The sequence below is a fragment of the Malaya genurostris genome, chromosome 2, assembly GCF_030247185.1.
Source record: "Malaya genurostris strain Urasoe2022 chromosome 2, Malgen_1.1, whole genome shotgun sequence".
Taxonomy (NCBI): Eukaryota; Metazoa; Arthropoda; class Insecta; order Diptera; family Culicidae; genus Malaya; species Malaya genurostris.
The window spans coordinates 325746790-325765847 of NC_080571.1; the positions used below are offsets into that span (position 1 = coordinate 325746790).

Consider the following 19058-nt stretch of genomic DNA (forward strand, 5'->3'; position numbering starts at 1 on the left):
GATTCGAACGGCCTTACTGGAAAATTTAGTTGACAGCATATTGTTGTCAAATTGGTTGAAGATGGAGAGACGTCAAAACTATGAACATAGATTATGACTACATTAGTAAGCGCAGTATTCTGTTTCAACCTTTGATTTAGGAAGCCAAGTGATTGAATTGCTTTTAGAACGATTGAATCTCATGCGGGAAATCGAAATGTTTTCAATCATGTTTTACGAGTTACCCTAAAAGAATCAGACTCAGAAGCTTGTGTTTAGTTTTGTTCAGTGTTTTTTTAGGTGCTCTGTAAGAGTCCAGATGAAAACAGCGAAACTGTTGAACTGTTTCATCGACATAAGCTAAAATTGGTGATTCGAAAACCAACAATTAAATTTAGCTTCACAGGTTAGAATTTCTGCTGTAAATGTATAGCTTATCCAATTTAAATCGCCCTATTAATTCTCTAAAATTTTCGATCGACCGAGAATAAATTGGTCGATTTTTCAGCTGCCCTTAATTCCGGCAGTAAATTCCGAACTGATTTGCATATCACGTGGCATTGCGGGTACTGATTCGGGATCGGCATAGCTATAGTTGAATGCCTAACGGCAACTGGTGCTTTTAGCGACCATTTGAAATTTATGCTAGGCGAATTAGTGTAAGGAAAACCTATTTTAAATTCAACCCATGATAAGCCTTTACCGCTCGAAAACGAACCGATAAATCACCGCTGATGTAAAAACTTTCGTAAAACTCTGTCTGTCATTCTTTCTTCTACGATGGAAATAAGCTGTTCTCATGCATCATACAATTTGTGAACTGACGACGATGCTAGCACAGAAAAAAAACAGATTCAGAACAAATTGTCCGAGTTTGAAACTGGCAACTAGGGTTTTTTTCTTTGCTTCATTTTATTCCTCGGCAGCAATCGATATTTCGAGGGCACGTTTCGACTGCAGTCCTTTTTTTTTTCGTCAAAGATCGTTTTGAGCGAAGCAGAGAAATGAAACTTCATCTCCGTTAGTTAGAAGCGAAAAAACTTTGATTGACATATTTTTAAATTGGGCAGGCTAGGGGCTACAGCATTTCCAGCACAGCACAGTGACGGTACGACTTATCTAGAATAGATAATTCATGTCGAACGCCGAAAAGGTCAATCGTTGTCACCGTTCGATGGATTAGGTGGGAACGAGCGTGTCATGTTCTGCTAAGTGGGAATAAAACCCTTACTCGAAGATTGATGCCAAAGACGAATTGTGGGACACTCGATGACGTGGGTATCATCGTTGTTGGCATTTGCTTTGTATTTCAGCTATTGGTATGTCGAACACGCAAAGTAATCGTGTCATAAGTCGTCTCCCATATGAGGGGAGGTGAAACTCAATCCTATTTCATCTAAGCTACGTGTGTCGAGCACATGCAACGGTTGGCAATCTTTCATAACCGGTTAACTACAATGGAAACTAATTAAACTGCTTTTATCTTCAATGAAGATCTGTATGGATTGTACTATTCTCTGTGATAGGTTTATGAACGAGAAGTGTTCTATCATTTTCAAGCGTTATTAAATTCAATATTGCACTGAGAAAAAATTATTGTAGAAATAAAGGGTGTACCGTTTAAAATTCACACTCACTCGAATTGCTGTAACTTTTTATCCGTTGGGTAAATTAATTGAAATTTTATCATAGATTTAGCTTAGTGTGTATTGTTTACACTCTGTGAGTTCATTTCATCACGTGGGCAAAAGTTTTAAAACTTAAAAGGAGGTGAAGTTCAGAGAAAAAAAGCTGCAAGTCAACGAGAACGACCTCAAAAGTGTTGCCTTTGAACAGACAACCAGAAGTCTCGGTTCGAGATGTGGCTAAAAAGGCGAGTGTGTAATGTCAGAGACATAACTGGAGGACGTGAATCTGAATTAAACTGGAATGCATTTTACAAACTTTGGACTCTTGAGTACTGTTTGCCACAATTTATTTATCTACACCAGTACCTGAATTTTCGACAATCAGGAACTGAACTAAATTCGAAACCTGTTGTGGTACCGAATTAAGTTGCTAAACTCAAGTTCGGAATCCAGATCAAGAACTCAGTTCATGTATTTAGTTCTACACGTCCATTGAACGTAGCTCAAAAATGAGAGACACACCACTCAATTTAATGTAAAGCAGACGTTGTAAAAATTACAGTTTTCATCCATTTGCTCATTTTTTAAGTTAGGTACAAAGCAGTCAAATTTTGAGTATTTTTTATATACAATAGAAAAAAAATATTCCTTCAAAAATTGAGTGAATTCTCAAAATTTGAGTTCTTTGCACTCAAAATTAAAAAAAAAAACGTTTCTTCATTTATATTTAAATACATTAAATTCAACATTTGAACCATATATACCATTTGACTCAGTTCGACGAACTAAAAGTGTGTGTACGTTTGTGTGTGTATGTATGTATGTATATGTGTATGTGACAAATAATGTCACTCGATGAGATGGCTGAACCGATTTTCACAAACTCAGATTCGAATAAAAGGTCTTACGATCCCATAGATAGCTATTGAATTATCTCCCGATCCGACTTCCGGTTCCGGAATTACAAGGCAATATGTGCAAATCAATGAGAAAATGTGCACTCGGAAAATTTTCAACCGATTTTTACAAACAAAGATGCAAATGAAAGGTATTGAGATTCTTTAAGAAGTTCTCGAAAAGGTGATCCCAGATCCGACTTTCGGCTCCGGTATGACAGCGCGATAAGTGAAAAATTTTTAGTTTCATGAGTATTTTTTTTTCAAAAGTGTTGGCGAAACGATGTGCAAATTTGTTTAAAACTTACTGGTAAATTCATCTAGCTGGCAGACCCTGTTACTTAGTGAAAATATAAATCTACACTCCAAAAAAATTTGAATTTTACAGGTGACTTAATCCCTCATACGATGTAATTCATAAAAACCTAATTTGTCAAATGACTGAAGATATTATTTGTAATGACTTAATATTAGATGAGCTTGAATGTTACTAGTTTCGACTGTAACTTGCGTTCTGCTAGCAGGTGCGACGGTATAAATTTAAATGCACCTTTTACCAGCCAAGTAGATGCATGCTCCTGTGGCTCAGTCGATTAACAGTCGTACTTGCGATCCCATGATTCTCGGTTCAAGTCACGGCGGTTGCTCTCAGTATTCTTTTTATTTATTTCGATGAATTCCATGTCATGGAGTCTTAGACACAATATTAAATGTTTCTAGACGTAAATTTACGTGAACTGCGACACTCCATTTATGTGCATCTAATAAGATGTTAAATCACAGGGTTTTTTTTAAGTGTGTACTTTAGTACTACTAGTTCTTGGTTTCCGCTTCCGAACGCACCGGTAATAGTGAAGTAAAGCTCCAAAAACGGAACTCACTTCGATTTCTCAGCCAACGGTTAAACCGATTTCCAGAAATCATGATTCAAATTTAAGCTCTCAGTGTCTAAAAGATACTGTCTAATTTCATTCGAAATTATAGGGCGATGAGTATCAAAACCTTCAAACTGTCTTACACAATGATGCCAAACCAGTACGCATCGCTACGTGCTGGTTCGGCAAAAGGAAACATTAATTCTAAACTTGAATTTCGAACCTGAATTAAGGAAATGAATTCGGTTCCAGAACTCAAATTCCGAAATCAATTCTAGCATGCAGGTTCTTAATTTTGAACCTGAATTCAGGAATCAAATTCTGAAAACAGAATTCAGTAAAAAAAAATCTGAATTCAGCAATTTATTTTTGGTTCTGAAGGCAATTCCTAAATTCTGGTTCGAAGTTCAGATCTAAAATTATGCTTCAGAATCCAGATCAAAATTTATATCCAGAACTCTGAATTCCTGAATTCTGGATACGAATTACGAACTTAAATTAAGACACTAAACCTAGTCACGGAACCAGTTCTAAAAATCTAGTTTCAGAATATAGAATTGTGATTTAGTTCCTATTGAACCATGAATGGACAAATGTATTTGGAAGAGTGGCTTCTTTTTCTTCTGAAGACTCACGACGGTTTTACGACATTTTGGCCGAACTTGGCATCATGCCACTATATGAAGGACGTGCTAGAGTGGTATAACGACAAGTGATGTCGATTTCATACCAAAAAATAGTAAGGTCTGAGGCCAGCGTGTTTTAAGGTGTTGTAGAGGGCTATTTCCACGCCTAATATCTGATTTTCTCGGAAACGGGGACGAATATAAAAAAAAATTCTCTAATCCACCTAGTGGTGTAATGATGCCTTTCTCATATTTCTAATGTTTTCAAAAACATCACTAGAAGATTCTGTCAAAATTTTTTTTCAAACTTGAATATAAGCAAAAACTTTCTTTGGTATAAACTACCATCACCTTTTCAATTTGTAAACAGTGATGTCAAGTTAATATAGATTTAAATGTGGCAACCCTGCACGCTATACAAAATTGAACAAAGCATGCTGTATACTAGGCGAGTCCGTTTTCTTCTTCTTCCGTACCACCACGTACCGATGCGTACCGATTTTGCATTATTTTGTATGACAGTTTGAAAGTTTTGATACTCATTGCCTATAATTTCGAAACCGCAAGTCGGATCTAGATGAAATTTGCATAGTATCTTTTAAGACACTGGGAGCTTTAATTTAAACCATGATTTGTGTAAATTGGCTTAACCGTTGCTGAGAAATCAATGTAAGTTCCGTTTTTGGAGCTTTTCTTCACTATTACCGGTGCGTTCGGAAGCGAAAAACGGTGACTAGTAGTCCCAAAGTAGATTTATATATCCTCCAACTAACCAGTTCTACTGGATGAATTTACCAGTAAGTTCCATAAAAGTTTGCACCGCGTTTCGCCATCAATTTAAAATAAATTACTCATGAAATCGAAAATTTTACTAATCACACTTGTTTTGTGAGAATCGGTTGGGAAATTTCCGAGATAATTGAATGCGCATTTTCTCATAGATATGCACATATTGCCTTGTAATTCCGGAACCGGAAGTCGGATAAAAATAAAATTCAATAGCGATCTATGGGACCATAACACCTTTCGTTTGGGTATAAGTTTATGATAATCGATTCAGCCATCTCTGAGAAAATCGAGTGACATTATTTGTCACATACACACATACATACATACATACACATACACACACATAGACATTTGCTCAGTTCAAAAATCGGTTGTCACAGTGATTGTATGGCCTTTCTATATGAGAAAGGCGAAAACCAACTGACAATCTCTTAGAAAATTAGTTTAGATTATGCTGTGAAAATTTCAGAATGATTCATTGACTTTAGCGGCCGGGAACGTCTTTTTACGAAAAATCTATCCTGACTAAGTCTAAATAATTTAATTTAGATGCGATAAATGCATAAAAATATATATGTTGTCGTGATAAAAATTAAGTGAATGTTATTTTTGTGAAGATAAGTCCATTTCTATGCACGCGCCATTTTTTCTGCTTCAGTTTCCTGGTAACCAGGGATGCCAGGTCATTTTTTCAAAAATCTGTTTCTGACTCAAAAATTTATCTGGATTTTTTTGGATACAACTATATACAAGAAAAAAAAGGTCTCACCACCTATCGATTAAGATCTGGTGAGATCTGACAAAATTTTGGAAAATTTGTAAAATCAGGAAAAATTTGTAAAATCTGGCAAAAGATCTGGTTCGTTAGAGTGTCTGGCGAAGCGAGATAAATCTGGCATTTTCTAGATAAATCTGGCAACCTGGCAACGCTGCTGGTAACGTAACGAAAAAGGAGAGAGAAATAAAATCCGTTCAGCAAGGCTGCAAAACAAGCAGTAGCTTTATTGGATGAAGATACATTTTATGCTTATATATGTCAATTCCATTCGACCGATTGATGTAGTCAAATTTGTAACCGAAAATATCGAAACCTTTCTGGCCACCTGGCCCATCTATAGTCATTTTGCACATATGGGAAAGAGCATGGAGAGAAATATAATGATATTTTCGGTTACTAGTTTGACTACATCACATAAAATTCAATGAAGCTACCGCTTGATTGGCAGCCTTTCTGAGCCGATTTTGTTTCTCTCTCATCTTTCGTTACATTACAGAAAACTGGAGCAGAAAAAATGGCGCCGCCTCACAAAAATAACATTCATTTTTATCGCGACGACATATATGTTTTTATGCACTAATCGCAACTAAATCAAATTATCTAGACAATGTCAGGATAGATTTTTGATGCATGTCTTTGAAGGCGAGATATTGAATGAACAAGTTGAAAAACGGCGTTTTCAGCTATGCAATTCTTCCTTCAGAAAAAGACATTTCCGACTACTAAAGTCAATGAATCATTCTGAAATTTTCACAGAATAATCTAAATTAATTTTTCAAGAGATTTTAAATTGGGTTTTTTGATATTCGTCACCGTTTCTGAGAAAATCAGATTAGAAGCGTGAAAATAGCTCTAAAACAGCCTAAAACACACTGGCCTCAGACCTTAAACCCCCAAACACTTCGAATCTGTGCATAGTAAAAAATATACTTGGAAGAATGTAGAAGGTTTAATTTGTAAAAAAAAACCTGTCTATTCTGAAGTCGTGCAGTACCTTATGTTTGGGTTTAAAGCTATATTTTAAGTAACTTCAATCGAGTTCTTACGTGGTAGTTTCTGGTTGGCTTTGACTTCGTACATTAAAAAAAAACTGACGCATTAACTTGTTATTGCTTCCGATTTGACAGTGTATTAAAAAAGTTATTCAACCAACCTAAAATATGAGTATTGTTAATCTTCTGGTATTATTAATCTTGCTGAAGATATTCATCTAATCGACAATTGGGGTTACTTATATCCAATGTTTAAGTTGATTCAAACTGATATTCTAGGCTGATCTGATCGGTAATGACTAGCGTCTAACAACAAGTTTTTGGTAGGGATAACTTTGGTATGGTTGAACATATCCAATCTTTTCGGCGCAATTAAACAATTTTAATCTTAAAATAATAAGATTGTACAATTTTAAATAAATTGAAAAATCTATTTGGGTTTTTGCTTTGAAAAAATAAATTTTTGTTTCGGTTCAACCAAAATAAGACTTTCAGCATCAATCATAAAATAACTAGGGACAATCCTCTCCGTGTCAAGGAAATCAGTTAGGAGAGTGAAAGTTGTAAATCGGTGTTTGAAGAATATATTAAAGACTGTAGCAAAGGTATTACATTGCGATGCTAAAAGTGTCAATGTAAACATAATTAATTTGGTTTATGATGAACCGTTAAGAGCCTTAAGCTGATCAACATAAACTGCTAATGCACTGTTGAGTCGGAAACGTAAAAAACAAGTATTAATCCCCCGTGCTTGCATGTTATCAGACACAGTCGACAATTGCTTACGGTCGAGACGATAGAAACAAAGACAATACAGTGTAGTGAACAATAGATTGAATGAAATGGGCAAATACGGCAAAGCCTGAAACTTGGCCTACAAGGCGAAATTCAATTTGTATTGATTTCAAGCGCTGCAAAGTTAGACCAGCAGCAACCGAAATTGAAATCTTGTTTAAGGAACGAATGCATCTAAACGTTACTGATGTAAGTGAGATTCAATTCAACAAGGCGTCTAACTGTGTGTACATCATGTCCAAACGTGAAAAAGATGCAATTGCATTTGCTTCGGTTAATAACGGTGTGCACAGTGTTGATCATGATAATGTTAAATATAAAATCCCTGTGTACATGGTGGACAATGCCATAGAAGTACGCGTGCATGACCTTCCCCCGCAGACCAGGGATGAGTTCGTTCGGGAAAGTATGTCGCAGTACGGTGAAGTTCTTTCCGTCGAAAGGGAAGTATGGCGGAATTTTTTTCCGGGTATCCGGAATGGCGTGCAAGTGGTACGTATGCAACTACGTAAAGCAATTCCATCGTACATCATTTGTGATCAAGACGGGATACATCCGTGTAAAACGCTGATTAGTTATGAAAATCAACTGGTTACATGTCAGTTTTGTGAACAACCTGCACACTACGGCAAACCTTGCACTGAAACTGCAAAAAGGACATCTTCAAACAAAAATAAGGAAAACCGCCCAACAACGGAAACTAGTGAGCGCAGTACTTCTGTTGTACCATCAAACCCACCAGCAACTGCAATTAATGCACAACAAGGCGCGTCTACAGCAACTAACAACCAACCCAAGAATGCGAATTACAAGGAAAACGAAGAAAAAACGGAAACCAACAACGATACCACCGATGCGGCAATGGAGGACGAGACGAGCCACGAACAAAGTGCCCCTCACTAATCGCAAGATAAAAATGGAAGCTCCTCTCCCCCTAGAAAAAGGGTGACAACGAGATCCAACGGTAAAAAAATTATTTTGTCTAATAAAAACATGGCTCATTCGGCCACGTAAAGCTTGTACGCAAATTGGTCTGAATAAAAAAAAAATTTATAAATAAAAAAAAAAGTATTAATCCTTAAATGCGCAACGTTGTTCTAAAAGAACATATCGGAAACATCCAAAACTTCGTATTTGCACGGTTGAAGCAAAGTATATCGGATCAAGAAATAAAAAAAAATCGACTTCGCATGTTTTTTCCTCATACACCAACACTAGGATGTACCATATACTTTTCCATAGTAACAGAAAAACGGAGACGCATGGTAATTCATTTATTATTCTGTTTGAGTAAAATACTATAAGTCCACATAAAAAAAACAGGCAATCAATATATCATTTGAACAAAAAACAAGAACAACGAAAAACCACAGCACTCACCTTGGCGGCATTGGAACTGTACGGTTCGTCGAACAATGACCAGATCTGCGGTTTCAGGTGCTGCCACCAGCTCACCTTGCCCTTGTTGTAAGCGTCTTCGAAGCCGAACTTTTTCGCCGTCTCCTCGTCGGATGGTTTGTCGGTATCTAAATCTAGCCTATCTAAAACAGCCAACGTTTCTTGCGTGTTCCGGTGCTGTGATGAGGAAGAGGAAAAAGAAAGAGACACAAAATAGAAACGGGAAACAGGCAACAATATATTAGAATGATGGGAATCTCAATAATTACTTTTTATCTTATGCCGTACACCAAACAACGGTCTTTACTATGGCTTAATTAGTTTTTAATGTATTTATTTAGCTGGTTGCTTCCACGCGGGGGAAACACAAAAAGGATATTATTTATGTGTGAATTGTGACAGTGATGGCCGGGGATTTAATTTCGAGCGCAGTAGAAAATCAGCGTGACATTAAATGGCAGGATTTTCTTCCAAATCACGTCGCGTGTGATAGTCATCCCTACCGCATAAGCCAACGCGAGAAAGAAAAAGACCCATACTATATAAATATACATATATTTTATCGAAATCGATTTACGAGTGGCTAACTGTGCCTTCTGTGGGACATTGCTAGCATAATAAATATGATTTACTGATGTCATAGCAAGCTGATATGCATTGTCGAACGGAGCTATTAATCATAAGCCGGCTGTCAATGTGTAAACTAGGCCAAGAGGCCCAAGTTTTCCGATAAATCACAAGGGAAATAAAGTTGGTATTACCGGGGAGAACAAGCGCTTTTCTTTCCGCATTGGAAACGGGTGCATAGTAATGAGAATTAGATTTTGAAAGTTCGATAATAAGTTGAGAGATTTTAACCGCACCAGGGCCGGTGAAAGAGGTGGGCACGGTGGGTAGTACTACCCACCCGAAAATTCCAAAGGTGGGTATTTACCCACCTGCAGTTTCAAGCGAAACACAATGTTAATATTGGTATTGTTTATGCAAATACGAAATATTTTTATTGTAACTCGAAATAATAAATGAAAACAAAATTATAGAATGCCAGTACTCAAGGTAGAGTCAGGATTTGAAGATACACAACAGTAAGGTAAGACGTGGCAAGGTTCATTTGAGCAAGCAGAAGTCGTTTGATAACTTAGTATTCACCTTCTAGTAGAGGAGTCGACTAAACAGTGCCGAACAGCTCTCTGGGTCGTTGATGCGTTGTTGCTTCTGTTCTATTGTGAGCGAACATGGCATTCATTTGGAAAAGACCATTTTGATGCCCAGATTTTGGCGTAAGATCGAAAAAGCATATTCTGTTGATGTGCTAACCATCTCTGCACACCTAATATCACGAGCTTTGATTTTGCGTTCATCCAATACGATTATCAAAACTTGGCTAATTTTTTTCTGGATAACAGAAATCTTTGTTTTTTTTCAATGAATTTGAGTGCGAGTAACACTTCTCAACTCATTGCTGAGTGCTGGACTTTCCCTTTAAGAAGAAATATTTTATCAATACAATGACTTCAAGTTTTCGTAAATTAAAAAAACAACGTAACTAACGTAAAAATAACTTATATATCGGTAGGCTTAGTGTTTGTGGAATGATTGACGTAAAAATTTAACACATCTCTCATCTGAAGGTTGCTACTTTCGAAAAATAAGGTTTGTTTGACATCACAAATGTCATCTTTGGGTCAGTCCCGGGACTCCTTGAACAATGTATTATGTGATTTGTTTCGTGCGCCGCTAGATACGCACGAGACACATTTTGATCGAAAATTAGCTGTTTCTTCGTATTCGAGGAAATTCTCGATGGTTTCGATCATGGGTTGGCGGTTCAATGCATAGGGCGCTGGTCTTACAAGTCAGTTGTCGTATGTTCGAGTCCTGACCTGGAAGGATTCTCATGGCGTTTTGCATTGAAAAACACTGGTGGCCAGAGTTGCCATTTTATTTTTTCAAAAATCTGTCTCTGATTCAAAAATTTATCTGGATTTGTCTGGATCTACATATACAAGGAAATTTTGACCGGGCTTCATTTCCAGCGAGCAAAAAACAAGGTCTCACCACCTACCGTATAGAGGCCAAAACCCATAAAGAACTGTGAAATCTGATAAAATCTGCAAAAATCTGCCAAAAGATCTGGTTAGTTAGAGTGTCTGACGAAGCGATAAAAATCTGGCGAGAACGCCAATAGAAATGTAATACCAAGGCATTACTTTTCGATTATGATGTACTGGATGAACGAGTTCAGCACCTTCCATCAGTGATTTTGAAACTAGTTATGTAGTCCTACGTCAACAGCTCGAACAACCCTACAGTAGTTTTATGTCGTATGGCAATTTTGTTTCAAGACAAAATACCAAAAACTCTGCAGCTTTCGAATTTTCGCGTCTCATGCAAAGTTCTGCCGAAACAAAACTTTAATAAATTAATACTTCGAAATGGTGGGTCGTTCCCCCGGTACGAAAAATTACCGATCTGGGCTTAACATGTTTCACCGGCCCTGAATCGCACAATGGATTACATCAGTTTATCTGCCAATGATTACTACTGAGCCTTCGAGAAAAATAGCTTCGTTCACGTTTCATATCGATCGGTATGACCAATAGTCGCCATAAACTCAGTTTTTGATCTGTGCTTCGATCCAGAATATCAACGTTTCCATAAGCGGCGGCGGCGCTTATTATTACTGTCTGATGTAATTTTTCAAGAGAACGTGACTGTCTCAGTCCTATGATAGAGGGGAATGTTGTTCACCATCAGACGTTTCGGTCTTTGGTGTAAACGTTTTCCAAAGAAAATAAAGTCTATCGTCTACGTTGTCTAGTCAATTTTAGAACATGAAAAATTGACATAACAAAGTAGGAGTCGACTTTTTGGCTATAAAGGATAATCTATATATATAAAAATGGATGTAAGTTTGTATGTTTGTAACGCGATAACTTCGGAACTACTGAACGAATTGCCACCAAACTTGACACAGGTACTTCTTATATTTCAGAGATGGTTTAGGGAGTATGTTTATATGGGAGGGAGCGTAGCAAGTGCCATAAACAAGGGGGGGTTAAGGAGAAGTTCATATAACTTGACAAGAATCGATACGTTTTGAAGACCGTAGAACCATTTTGCATACCTTAGATATGACTATATGGGGGGTGGATGCAGCAAGTGCCTTTAAACAGGGGGGTGTAATGTTTAAAACGCCATAATTCCGAAACGACTGAACGGATTGCCACCAAACATGGCACAGATACTTCTTGCTCTTCTGAGATAATCATAAGCGTATTTCTATGGGGGGAGGGAGCGTAGTAAGTGTTCTTAACAGGGGGAGCTCATGAAAAAATTTGTCTAATTTGACGAGAATCGATACTTTTTTAAGACCATAGAAACATTTTGCATATATTAGATATGATTATATGGAGGGTGGATGTAGCAAGTGCCTTAAAAAAGGGGGGTGTGATGTTTGTAATGGCATAACTCCAGAATTACTGAACGGATTGCTATCAAACTTGGCACATATACTTCTTGCTCTTCAGAGATGTTCATAAGCGTATTTTTATGGGGGGAGGGAGCGTAGCAAGTATCATAACCAAGGAGGGGTCATGAAAAAATTCATATAACTTGATGAAAACCGATATATTTTTTGAAGATCTTAGAAACATTTTGCATACCGTAGATTTAGTTTAATGGAGGATGGATGCATCAAGTGCCTTTAAAAAGGGGGGTGTAATGTTTGTAATGCCATAGCTTCAAAACTACTTAACGAATTGCTATTAAACCTGGTAAATGTAGTTCTTGCTTTTCAGATATAATTATAAGAATATTTCCATGGGGGGAGGGAGCGTAGCAAGTGTCCTTAACAAAGGTGGTCATTAAAATTATTATCTAATTTGACGAGAATCGGTACTTTTTGAAGACACTTTTTGCACAACTTAGATAAGATTGTAAGGATATTCTGTTAGGAGAGGGTGTAGTAAGTGCCTCTAAAAAGGAGTGCAATGTTTGTAACGGCATAACTCCGGAGCTATTGCACGAGTTGCTATAAAATTTGGTACAGTTATTTCTTGCTTTTCAGAAATAGTCATAAAGGTATTTTTATAGGGGAGGAAGCGTAGCAAGTATCATTAACAAGAGGGGTCAAGAGCAAAAATTCATAAATTTGACAAGAAACAATAATTTTTTAAGATCATGCAAACATTTTCCATACCTTAGATATGATAGATATGGGGAGTGAATGTAGCAAGTGCATTAAAAAAGGAGGATGTAACGACATAACTCCGACACTACTGAACGGATTGCTATCACACAATCATAGCAGCTTTTTGCGCTTCAGAGATAGTTGTAAGGGTATTTTTATGGGGGAGAGAGCGTAGCAACTATCCTTAACAGGGGTCATGAAAAAATTTATTTAATTTGACGACAATCGATACTTTTTGTGCAACTTAGGGTATTCGTGTGGGGTGGATGTAGTACGTCCCTCTAAAAAGGGGATGTAATGTTTGTAACGGCGCAACTCCGGAAATACTGAACGGATTGCTATCAAATTTGGCACAAATACTTCTTGCTCTTCAGAAATGATCATTAGGACATTTTCAGGGGGGAAAGTGTGTAGGAAGTGTCCTTAACATGGGGGGGAGAGAGTCAATGACGAAATTTGAATAGAATCGACATTTAGACTGGAATTTCAAGGTCGTATTTTTATTTGAATAATTTCAAAGGATCTGGTTCCATTTTGCCGGGGAATTCAAAGAGCCAAGGGAAAATAATCTTTATCTGTCTATGAACGCGAGTGTTTTTAAGTTTCAGCATAACTACGAAACAACTGAACGAATCGCCACCAAGTTTGGCTCATGTACCAAAGGTGGGAATCGATAGATACACTGCTCAGGGTAATCATGGAGAAGATCTGTAGTAAATTCACTGACAAATGGAAGTTAAATCAAAATAGATTATAAGGTTATTTTGAGGGTGAGCGAGAGTAGCAAGTGCCCCGAACATGGAAAGTGTAAGGGAAAATTGATCGGGTTTTAAGAAAAATTGGTACTTATTTACGGGTACAGTATATTTCTAGCAACTGAGAGAGGTTCACAAAAATATTCTCAAGAGGAAGGGGAAAGTATTCTCAACATTGATCTGAATTGACGAAATCATACAATCAATGTGCATTTTATTATGTAAATTGAGAAAACTGTCGACTCAAGGTGATGGAAATAGGATTTCAACAACATTTGTATTAACTGAATCATTATTCTATAGGATTTCCTCTCCGATGAACGACCAAAATGGTTAAAACCTTGGTAAAATAAATTATATAAAAACGTCTTTCTATAGTACGAATGTAGTTATGATGTTAAACAACCTTTCGTTATAAAATAATTATTATCAGATGGAAAATATTGAACAATTCATGATGTCATAAATTTTTTATAAAGAGGAGGGAGTAGCAAGTGATTATATCCATGGAAGCCAAAGGTATTGTAAATCGATTGTGACGAGTAAGTACGGAAGTACGTACAAGCACATATAGATATGAAACTCGGAGGTTACTGAGAAGGTATTTATAGAGAGAACGTTATTTTAAATGTCTCTAACAAAAGGGTTTAATTATAAAACTGACCCAATTTGTCGAGAATACCATGAAAATTATGATTATTGTGAGATCTGAGATGGAACACTGATCATTCGCAATCTGAACATGAACGGAGTATTGTTGAATCGGGTAGCCGTCTAAGTTATGTTTCACTACAGTCGGAGTATTTCACTAAGCAGGACAACTTCGAGAGTTTTTTCCGACCTTCCCTTCACGAAACATTTCCGAGCAACGCCGGGTAATTCAGCTAGTTTGTTTTATATTTATTGAAAAAGCTTACGTCAGAGGTAGAAACGAAATGGCACCAATTTAACCATTCAATTTCGAATGACTTTGTACCCGATTTTTTGCGTACAGAGCCATTACATGACTAGTGCTACGATCCTATTGATACTAAGAATCTCAGGGCTCGAGCACACGATAAAACGATGTAGCACGAAGCATGCGATCATGAACACTATCTGTAAATTATTATTTGAGGTTATATGCGAAACATAGAACTGTCTTGTTTAACCAAAATTGGTCCAAACACCGATCAGTAGAACTTTTTTTCTGTAAATTCATGGAAGAAGATGACTGAGGGTAAAACAGAATACAGTTGTTTGCGGTAAATCTCATTAAAAACAATCCATTTATCTAACTTATGAGCATGTCAGGAATATCTTCCGGTTGGTTGAATTGATTTTTTTTCTGATTTTCACAGTTAGTTTTCAAAGTAAAGTCAGAAAAAAAAATTGGAGCAAAACGGGCATGATAGTGAATTTTGCAGATCTTCTAACTATCATAAAACGATTCTACAGAAAAATTTGCATAAGAAATACTAACTTTGAAAATATTTGCATATGTTTTTTTAAAATTATTGAGCAAAGTCGCGTTTTTGATCGTTTTTTACCCACTGTGCATTGGATGAACTAGTTAGCAGTTTTTTCAAAGGTAAAGCTTAAAGTGTTGAAGAAATGATAATACTTGAAATAACTAGATATTTTGATTAGCAACAGAAAAACTTCTTTCAAACTCACCTAGTTGTGTGATAAAGAGCACTCAATAAAACATACTTTCTTCGCTAGGATAATTTCTAACACGAATTTTTGCTAATTTTTAACATAAATCTATTCAGTTTGTTTCGATTGGTTTTCAACAAGATATGCATTGATCAAGAATGTTTAATGCTTTCACCAGAATTAGACTGAAGCACTAAAGTTTTTTTTTACGCGGGTTTTTTAGTCACCCGTTATTTTGAAAATAATCGTGTCACTTCGGAAATCGACGTATAAAAATCGCGTAGAATGGAAACGCTCGTAAAACCTGCGTAAAAAAGACTTCAGTGTAATTTGACCTTGTTAATGAAGTCAACTCTGAACGTTAATAGGATTGTTGTCATTGCCATGAGAATGTTCCAACTATGACAGTTTTCAGGCATAATTTTTCTACAGAAGTACTCGTGCTCGAGATATTTAAACTATAATTTTCACTGAACTCAAATTGTAATGCAATCGCGGTGTTTCAAAAACATCATGTGATCTATTTTGTTCCTATTGTTCTAGACTGCCCGATAGGATTAATAAACCCAATTGTTATACAAAAGTTTCCGGGTTAAACAATGTGCATTGAAGAACATTCGCTTTGATCAAAATATCAGCTTTGAGTTTAATTAATCTCTCTGTTTGTGCAAATTAAACGTTGTAGATTTCTGGAGTTGCTTTTGATTCAAATTCATAATTGAGAAAAAAAAAGAATTTTTGTCCATATTAAGGGTGTTTATTTCAGTTGATAAACCTGAATGCAAATGAGATTATAAATTGACGATCAGTGGGGAGAACTGAAGTGCTCATGATAAATACAATCTTCTGTATCAAGAGTAACTGATCAGCTTCCTCATTTTCTCTTGACTAGCAGAGTTCGTATTCTGGAGCACTTCATTCGCCAGTGTTTAAGAAACAAGCTTCCACAGTATCCAGCCTAGGGGTTCTTTGCTGTGACTTATAATTCAATAGAGGTACCATTTTCAGAAACGAATGTCATTCAGAAAATTGCCTTTATGGATGTACAGTTGTCACCGACATATACCAAGCCGATCAGAGACAGACATTCTTCTCCTTTTGTGGAATCTACAAACGTTGAAGAGGTGCTGGGTCATGATTGTGCCCCCAAGAAACCTCCACCCTGCTCCAGTCATCGTTCAGTTAGCTAACGAGCATTGGAGTAGCAGCAGATGGAAAAATGTGTCCTCCAACAAGTAAATATGTAAATGGAGCAGAATGATATTCATCCGGTGTGATGTGGTGTATGGTGTCAGATAGACTAACCTTCCGGTTCCGGAGCCATTCTGCTGCACCGTGGATAGGGAAGAAAAATAGCACAAAACCGTACCTATTTTACGGTAAATGTATCTCTTGGTACTACTCAAACATACACCAGCATGGGAACCCACAGGTGAATTGATGTGGTTTCAAACCGACGGCTAGAATACTCGTGCAGTTGCAGGGAGTAGGACAACTTTTTGTACAAACAGAACTTTTAAATAATTGATAAACTTATAATGATGGGGGGTTGCATTGAAATTGTATTTAATTTTATCGTCGAAACAACATTGTCTGAAAGTATGTATCCACAATGCGCGGAGTCTATCCCGAAGGACGAATCAACTAGACTGCAAGTCCTAAACGAATTCCATCTTTTCATGCATCCCACATCTTGTTGTAATTTGCAAGTCTAATTTGTTGTTTAACGAATGATGGTGTTCCCAGAGCTAGTTTCTAGTAACGAATTTGCTTCCCGCCTCGTTGGATGGGACGATTATTTGGGGTTTTAATTTGTTTCGTTCTTGAATTTGCACAAAAACCACAAGGACCACTTTAAATCGCACCTACCTGAGTGTACGTCATCCAGCAGCATGGTTCTACTTGGTTGGAATCCAAGCCCCAAAAGGACAGCTCTTCCTCGAACAGTGGCCCACAGACATCGGTCGGGTAGTGAAGCTTTCCCGTTCTGCAATATGAAACAACAAAAATGAACGTAAACTTAATTGACAGGCAAAAATGATAATTTATTTTGCACGTGAGCGTTTTCGCCAACGATACTTTTTTTTTCAAACAATCTGATAAATATTGGTTCTGATCTGATCCAATCCTTCCCACGAGAAACAGTCAGTATATCCCATGGATTCCACGCAACGTCACAGTCTGCTGCTGCAACTAATTGGTATTTGGTCAATTTAAAACTGAAATGGGATAAAGTGCATGCTGCAGGCGCATTTTTAAATTAATTCAATTTATTCCATAAAACACTGTCGCAACAAAAGCACAAAACCATAACAGGCTGGGGATCTGTAAACTGAATTACGTTTTACTTGAAATATCATGGAGGCAAGTCGAATTTAAAATATTGATTAAATTTTGTTTCCGTTTTCGTTCTGGGCAATTCGTAATATTTTAAATTTGATAAGTTATTCGTTATTCGTTATTCGTTATTCGTTATTCGTTATTCGTTATTCGTTATTCGTTATTCGTTATTCGTTATTCGTTATTCGTTATTCGTTATTCGTTATTCGTTATTCGTTATTCGTTATTCGTTATTCGTTATTCGTTATTCGTTATTCGTTATTCGTTATTCGTTATTCGTTATTCGTTATTCGTTATTCGTTATTCGTTATTCGTTATTCGTTATTCGTTATTCGTTATTCGTTATTCGTTATTCGTTATTCGTTATTCGTTATTCGTTATTCGTTATTCGTTATTCGTTATTCGTTATTCGTTATTCGTTATTCGCTATTCGTTATTCGTTATTCGTTATTCGTTATTCGTTATTCGTTATTCGTTATTCGTTATTCGTTATTCGTTATTCGTTATTCGTTATTCGTTATTCGTTATTCGTTATTCGTTATTCGTTATTCGTTATTCGTTATTCGTTATTCGTTATTCGTTATTCGTTATTCGTTATTCGTTATTCGTTATTCGTTATTCGTTATTCGTTATTCGTTATTCGTTATTCGTTATTCGTTATTCGTTATTCGTTATTCGTTATTCGTTATTCGTTATTCGTTATTCGTTATTCGTTATTCGTTATTCGTTATTCGTTATTCGTTATTCGTTATTCGTTATTCGTTATTCGTTATTCGTTATTCGTTATTCGTTATTCGTTATTCGTTATTCGTTATTCGTTATTCGTTATTCGTTATTCGTTATTCGTTATTCGTTATTCGTTATTCGTTATTCGTTATTCGTTATTCGTTATTCGTTATTCGTTATTCGTTATTCGTTATTCGTTATTCGTTATTCGTTATTCGTTATTCGTTATTCGTTATTCGTTATTCGTTATTCGTTATTCGTTATTCGTTATTCGTTATTCGTTATTCGTTATTCGTTATTCGTTATTCGTTATTCGTTATTCGTTATTCGTTATTCGTTATTCGTTATTCGTTATTCGTTATTCGTTATTCGTTATTCGTTATTCGTTATTCGTTATTCGTTATTCGTTATTCGTTATTCGTTATTCGTTATTCGTTATTCGTTATTCGTTATTCGTTATTCGTTATTCGTTATTCGTTATTCGTTATTCGTTATTCGTTATTCGTTATTCGTTATTCGTTATTCGTTATTCGTTATTCGTTATTCGTTATTCGTTATTCGTTATTCGTTATTCGTTATTCGTTATTCGTTATTCGTTATTCGTTATTCGTTATTCGTTATTCGTTATTCGTTATTCGTTATTCGTTATTC

General features: G+C 36.3%; 1 protein-coding gene across 2 annotated transcripts in view; it reads right to left on the reverse strand.

Annotated features, from left to right (window-relative positions):
• The window catches only part of LOC131431423 (potassium voltage-gated channel protein Shaw-like), a 254602-nt gene that overhangs the window by 39036 nt on the left and 196508 nt on the right, over positions 1-19058 (reverse strand). For both annotated transcript variants that reach the window (XR_009229674.1, XM_058597123.1), the window contains exons 4-5: positions 17211-17328; positions 8739-8933 (exon numbers count right to left, since the gene is read on the reverse strand). Coding sequence is in view for 1 of the 2 variants with exons in the window: in XM_058597123.1 (XP_058453106.1) it covers positions 8739-8933; positions 17211-17328 (313 nt within the window). In the remaining variant the exon portion in view is untranslated. The remainder of the gene's footprint in view (positions 1-8738; positions 8934-17210; positions 17329-19058) is intronic.